The sequence below is a fragment of the Ixodes scapularis genome, unplaced genomic scaffold, assembly GCF_016920785.2.
Source record: "Ixodes scapularis isolate PalLabHiFi unplaced genomic scaffold, ASM1692078v2 PGA_scaffold3__209_contigs__length_174095766, whole genome shotgun sequence".
NCBI lineage: Eukaryota > Metazoa > Arthropoda > Arachnida > Ixodida > Ixodidae > Ixodes > Ixodes scapularis.
This window is the reverse complement of record NW_024609868.1, coordinates 40,755,164-40,762,459: the sequence shown is the minus strand read 5'-3', so window position 1 is coordinate 40,762,459 and position 7,296 is coordinate 40,755,164. Positions and strand designations below refer to the sequence as shown.

At 45.1% G+C, this 7,296-nt stretch overlaps 1 protein-coding gene and 1 non-coding gene across 2 annotated transcripts; one reads left to right on the top strand and one right to left on the bottom strand.

Moving 5' to 3' along the window:
- Positions 1–561: 561 nt before the first annotated feature.
- On the bottom strand, positions 562–7,230 carry LOC8027986 (cell surface glycoprotein 1). The gene is made up of 4 exons (XM_040222964.2): positions 7,154–7,230; positions 5,702–6,267; positions 4,633–4,742; positions 562–698 (listed from the first exon to the last, which is right to left on the bottom strand). The coding sequence occupies exons 1-4, from the start codon at positions 7,154–7,156 to the stop codon at positions 649–651; spliced, it is 729 nt and encodes a 242-aa protein (XP_040078898.2). The 5' UTR covers positions 7,157–7,230; the 3' UTR covers positions 562–648.
- On the top strand, positions 4,972–5,044 carry Trnas-gga. The gene has a single exon. It is a non-coding gene; the product is annotated as a tRNA-Ser (tRNA).
- Positions 7,231–7,296: the final 66 nt, after the last annotated feature.

The window sequence follows — 7,296 nt, the reverse complement described above, 5'->3', positions numbered from 1 at the left end:
CTCCGAGATAGCACAGGGGAACCTACACGGCACTCCGAATGACGTCACTAGGAGGGGGACCAGGTGTGACCCTGAAGGCTGGGAGTGAGTTGAGGGGTGCCCGAAATGCCAATATCTTTTTTTTACTCAACTAGAACACGAAGGCGAAATCCGTTTTCTGTTCTTTACTTCAGAAGTGTCAGAGGGCAACTTCCAGAAATCTTTAAACGAAGTCCGGAAATCGTTGCACCCCCCTTTCATGGAATCCTGACATGGCGGTATACAACATTTGTTCGACACTGTACAAAAGAACGCGCACAAAGGAACAAACACACGAAGTGAAGGAAAGGACGATCCTTGGAAACATGCCGCCAGAGCTTGCTTAGGAGAGGGAGAAAACTGTTGAGTCAAAGCGCAAATCAAAACAAAGAGAAAACGAGGTAGAGACAGTAATCAGAAAGAAAAAGAGCAGGAGGAGGGGAACAAGGCATGCCCCCTTTTCTCTTCTATTCTTTCGGGCATGGTTTGTCAAACTAGACCGATGAGCTTTGATAAGCTCAGGTGGGGAAAAGGGCAAAGACATTTAATTCAGAAGCCATTTATTGTTTCCCTGCTTTCATACACTCAATGATGGCAGGACGCCCTGATTTTCGTAAGAAAAGCCTGTTGCTAAGTTTTCTTGACTGCTCTCTTCCGCTGTTGGCCCAACAATGAAGTAGCTGGAAAAAAGAGTCAACTTCTAGATAAGTGCCCTACTAATAAAGAGTCAATCATGTCGTATTACACCTGAGACTGCGGTGGAAGAAATCGGAAAATGCTTGAGACGTTCTCTGTGTCTGTTCCTTCTACTGAAAGTTCTTCCAATTTCTTCCACCGCAGTCTCAGGTGTAATACGACATGATTAGCTACCACCAGCTCGCCTGCACTCTCACCGTCTTTTCACTAATAAAGAGTGCCTCAGTGTTTAGGCACTAGCAAACTTATTTCAGAGGAGTAAGAGACACCATGCATTATGTGATAGGCACATATGAGAACTGTCAGTACAAATCGTTCAGGAAAAGAGTAGAGGGTCTTGGAAACAACAAAACTCAAAACAAAAAATACTATTAAAAAAAAAAAAAATTATTGTTTTTAAAATTTGTTATAGGTTTTTTTTTTTTAAGAAACTAGCTTCTACAAGATTCAAGGGGGACCCGGGTACCTAGGCCAAGCGTCAACAAATGAACTTAGAAGCAAAGATGCTTAGCTCTTTCCCGACCGATTTGAAGAGGAGAAATTCCGGTATGCAAAACACAAAAAGAATAGCGGCTAAGCATAGACACTTCTCTAACATCCACCTTTTCAGATGAGTAGGAGTTAGGGAAGATACTGGGAAGCTGCGAAGTCTAATACGCGTCTCTACCACACCAACTACAGGACCAGGGCTGGGAACTACATCTGTCCAAGGAGTGCCTCATTAACACTGTTCTGTAGCCCCCTCCACTGGAACGGAAACCTCGCTTTAACACGAGTGTAGAGGCTGAAACCATCTGATAGCACACACAGCTGCCTAAAACTTCCTGCCAGGTCAGCTGCTATTGTCACATCTAGCTATACATGTACCTAAAACAATATCAAGAAGAGTTTCTTTATTTTATTGCTAGGGTTTACAGCAGCACGCTCTGAGAGCAGATGGTAATGTGACATTGATTTTTGACAGCAAGTTTTTCCAGCTCTCATTACATGCACAAAATATACAAAAACCTGCAGGAAGGAGAAACAGAGAACGTACTGCACATTACAAACGTCCATGAGTAATTTCTCAACCTTATCTTTATCTTATTAAGCCATAAACACTGTAGTTTTTCTCTTTCATTCCACTACATTCATACTGCATGAGTGGCATAGGCCTACTGAATAATATAGGATAGTGTACAGTACTGCTATATACCAGTACTTATATTTGATTTTATTTGTACTACGACTTATGCACCATGAAAAATTAATTTTCTTCATTTTCCTTTCAATATGTCATCATCATCATTTGGTCATAGCAGGCACTAACAAGCCTCTCACGGCACACTTACTCAAAGTGGTACAGATATGAATATTTCAATACCACAAAAACCTGTGGTCTTTAATTCTTTGGTATTGTCACGAACGAGCCCCCTAAAGATGCAAGTTTTCTAAAAAATAAAGCATGCTACTTTACATTGTATAAGCTTCTATATGTTTTTGGCATTTTTGCAGCAAAGAAGTTGCAGTCAAAGTCACACACATATTGTTTGGTGGCATCACTATTGTCACTAGTGAGGATTAGTGAAAGTAGCATTAGCAAGTATCTGCTTCCTGCCACCAACTTCAGCAGAGAACAGTTGCATGTTGATATTACATTGTCCGGCAACAAAGTTTCCAGAAGCCACAATTCCACCACAAAAGTCCCAGTGCTGCAACAACCAGTAACATTTTTGGCGGCTTAAGGTCCGTTCACACACTTGCGACCTCTTAGATCCTGGTGCCTTGGAACCTCTTAATATCTCTTACAACGAGAGGACACACTGGTGCCATCTATTGGGTAGTATGGCGCACCGTGCATTCGCGAGGGTGCCCATCAAACCACTGTGCCATCTTGGCCGCGAGGCAGCTATGCAGCTGCCTCGCCTCAGACACGATCACATGGTCGTGTCGCCGTGGGGTCGATCGGGATTGCAAATTCGGCTCCCGACATGCCGGTTTCTCTCCTAGCCACTGGATGGCGCTGCAGACGCCCCGTGGCGGGCGAGGAGAAACCTCCTTGCCCATCGATTGATATATACTCAGTACAGGGGGCGAAGAGCCTCTTAGAACTTCGGACGCTACCGAGCCCAGGCAAGTGTAGGGCAACCTGATCTAGGGTAGTTGCGGGACACGAGGCCTGGGGGCCCTCTTTGTGTTTAGCTTTGGGCTTAGCGTGTGTTTGTAAATATTTGTGTAATGTCGCGTGTATTTGTAGTTTAGATTGAGTGTTTTGTAGCATTGTTTTATTGTACCAATGAACGGGGAGCGGAGTCCCGCTCCCGTGAAAGAACCAGGCTAGACTCAAGTTGTTGACGGACCATGTGGGATCTGGCGTATTGGCGGCGGTACATGAATTTCTACAGTAGCAGTGTAAACTTGGCGGTCCGGCATATTTTCTATTTCTCTTGCGCCTTATTCTTTCCTTCTTGGCTCGAAACACTTTTGTCAACGTTATGAAAGAGCTTTTCTCACAGGTATTACGCACATTTGACCTTGGAAATCCCACAAAACCTTCGCTCTTGTGAAATGCAGTTCCAGGGTCACCGCATAGATGGCGCCAGAGTGCCAGTGTGTTCTCTCGTCCTAAGAAATTTTAAGAGGTTTCAACAGCCCTCGTTTCTCTCGGTCGTACTCGGTTGCAAGAGTGTAAACATGCCTTTACAAGCTGGTGGCTGCCAAGAAACAGACAGCATGCTCTGCTGCCAAAAGGACAGGTTGTTTTCTTGTGTCAAGCTTGCATTTGAAGTAGGTGTGTGCAAATACTGTCTCAAATCGAATGGCACAACGTCATCCCTAGCTTCCACGCTACAAAGAGAACCGGTATGTCATGGGTTTTTGTAGCACTGTGAAGGATATGAATGACATAGTGCTATTCTATTTGAACCACCTTTCACACACCCCAAGTTTTATGGGCTTTAAGGCCAATCAGGCATGTGCAAAGTAAAAAGAGATGATGAGCCTGATTCACTGAGCCAAATTACCTTATCAGGCAGCAGCAACAACAAAGAGCATTGGAATCATTACATCATACCTCCTAATTTGTCTTAATAATGAATTGGACAAGTTCCATACTCTTTCATCGTTTTTATCCACAGATTGGATGAATTTCAGATTTTCGAACCAGCCAAGCTAAAGAACTTAAATGATACAAAGAAAATAAATATTATTCGACTGCTCGGTGCAACATTCTCACCAATTAATCAGCCTAACTGTGCCTGTTGTAAAAATGACTAGCTTCTCTGTATTTAACATACAGCAGATAAAATAATGCCCTGAATGCAGACAGTTGTTTCGGCAGCTTCCCTCGTTCGGCAAGCCCGCCTTGCAGGAGCCTTTTTGAGGACCCAAGTGTAGTTTGGTTGCCCGAGTTCCTTGAGATGTGTCAGCTATCTCCTATGCATGCCTGTGAACATTATATCCTCTTGGCGATTTGATCCACCATAAAAAAAGCCTCAATAGCCTCTTGACTGTTTCAGGTCTTAAATAAATTAATGCTGCACCCCGCCAATAGCAGACGTGCCAGTATCTTGTTGCACATCTCACTGAAGAGTTTGATCCCATTCCCTCCAAATGGAGAGCACATGATGCCACATCCTCCTCTCTTTGCCCCTTATTTCTCTCCCATGCTACTCTAGCAGGTTGAAGGAGAGGAGGAAACTAATAGGACTGTTTGCCTTGCCGAAAGTTCAGGTTCTATACCGATGTTCAACAAAGAAGCGAAGTAGCCTAATAGGCACCAAAAAGAGGTAATGTAGGCTGTATTCTATGACTTGAACAGAAACTGCCTGGCTAACAATCTTTCCAAGTACCGAGGAGTCGCATGATCCCTAATAGTTTCCAGGAAAAGGTACACAGCGCGAGTATGGACAAACTTTTGCCCCGAGGGGCACGATTTACCTGTGGTCCTCCGGGTGTGTGACCCAAAGAGGGCATCGTGCTTGAATGCCTTCGCTTTGTCTGGCACAGGAGCCCGTCTGCTCAGCTCTACTGCTTGTAACTGGATGCGACTGCAAAGCCACACAAACAAGTTGGCAAAAAAAAAGGTCCAGTCAGCACCGGCATCACTGGCTAACCAACACATCTTATACAACAATCACAATCACAGGCATCAATACTGACACTATGGCACCTCTGTTGGGTTTTCTGACACAAACCTCGACTGGTTAGTAGATTCATTAACTTAGGCACCGTGCATTAATTAAAAGATAAAACCTGTTTGCTCTACTGACGTCCAACCCCTGGTTAGCTCAGTTAGTAGAGCGCTCCACTGGAAATGGAGAGGTCCCGGGTTCGATACCCGGACCAGGCAGATTTTTTTGGTCGCGCACCAGTCACCTAGCCATGTTCGGACATTTGTGTTTGTCCTTTGTCCCTCTTGCTCCCCTTCTCCAGGGATTATTTTCGTCATTCTTGCCCAGCTCGATTGAACTTTGCATTTAATTGCATTAAAAATAAAAAAATAAAAATACTAGTAGCATGGAAAGTAATGGAGACATCTAAATCACGAAACCAAAACAAAATTAAACTATAGTACCAAGCCAACAAAGGGCACTTGGCAAACCTCAGCAAAAAGACCGAGGTCTAATTTAGTCCACCTGGGGATCTTTTGACGTGCAGCTACAATTAGATGCCATCAGATCGCAAGTGTTTTTGCCAGGATTCGAACCTGCCACCTGGGGATTCATAGACCAGTACTTCGACACAAAACCACCAAGGTGGAAAGCCAGAGAAACATGGCAGCAAAACATTTCCACTGCAGTTACCTCGGGTGATCATTGGAACATTTTGCCTGCTACTCAGATGACTCCAATATTACAGGGTACAAAGTCAAAGCCGTCAAAACACTTGAAATTCCACCAATTTCAAGTCGGAGAGACTTGGTGCAATCTTTCATAGCAATATGGTATTCTACAGCATCGCTGTCTCCTACTCCTTCCACAGAGAAACCTTTCAGAGAGGTGCTTACCCACGGAGGACACTTCCTCGCTGTTTCCCAGTTGAACTCTGTGCGGCGGGAGCTTTGCTAATGGGTTGTTTTTTCTGTCGGCCGGAGTGTATGTCTAAGGATGGTTCTGGGAGTGTTGCGATTTGACTAACAATGTCGTCAGGAAGCTTGCCGGTATCAGCCAGCATGTCCCCCTTCGATTCCTGAGCAGGGCTCTGGCTTTGTTCCGGCTTGGGACTGTCTCGTACCTTGAGACTGTCTCGTATCTTGGGACTGTCTCGTACCTTGGGACTGTCTCGTACCTTGCGACTGTCTCGTACCTTGGGACTGTCTCGTACCATGGGACTCTGCCGTACCTTGGGACTGTCTCGTACCATGGGACTCTGCCGTACCTTGGGACTGTCTCGTACCTTGGGACTGTCTCGTACCTTGGGACTGTCTCGTACCATGGGACTCTGCCGTACCTTGGGACTGTCTCGCACCTTACGGATTTTTGTGGCACTCAAGGGTTTCTCAGGGCTTTGACGTTTGATGGGTGGATCGGTTGGACTCACCCTCCCAGACTTCCGCTGAGATCTTGTTGCAACCTGTGACCGCCATTGTAAAGCAGTTCAGTGTCACAAGCATTTGAATCTTGGTGGACAAGCACACGAAAGATGACATCCACCATTGTCTTAACTGACTTACTGATCACTCAATTTTTACTAGACTTACTGACTATTAGTGCAATATTTGTAATGTTTGCATAAGATTCTTTGATTACGAGTCTGACGTTTGCAATGCTCCAAAATCAAGTTACACTAGCTGAAGTTACGCAAACGTCCCGATAACCTTTCACAAATCGACCGTTTTGAGGAATTACAAGGAACTACACATAGCAAAGTAAAGCAGATTGCTATGGAAGCTGGAACAATAAGATTCGGCTAGTAATGTCAGACGCTCCTCTGGTCACCGGGAACTGGAAGACGTTTGAATCTTACAAAACTGAAATCTGTTCTGGCACTGTGGTTTGGGGGTCCATATCACAAGAGCGAATGACATTTTAGCGAACGGCGACATTTGAGCGAATGGTCGTTTTAGCGAATAACGGGGGCGCGCGTTAACCCATCCGTCGCGCTGCGCTTTACGCCGCTTCGCGGCGACAGTCTACGGCAACTCATTACAAAAATATGAACTCACTTGGCCCACCCGAAAACGCCGCTTCGCGGCGTCCGACTATTCGCTAAAGTGTCGTTCGATGAAACGTGGGCGTTCGCTAAAACGTCATTCGATCAAGTGAGTGCCTCCCGTGGTTTGGATTCCTTGCGGTTGTGCGTCTCGGTTTGCACGCCGGTTCGGTCAACACCACCGCGTTGAAAATGGCAAACGAAACACCGGATGACCAAATAACTTCACGATTTTTGCTAAATCTATCCCATCCCGTTATGCGCAGACATGCACACATAATACACACGCGATTTCCATTATCCGTACCATGCTTTGTTGCGGTTAACACGCGAGGAATAACTCAAACCACCGCCGGCGTGGCGGGAAGAATGCTTGTCTTGGCTACTGATTGGCTTGATGTGACTAAAATTAATATTTCTAAAAGATAATAAATAGTTATTTGTTTAAAA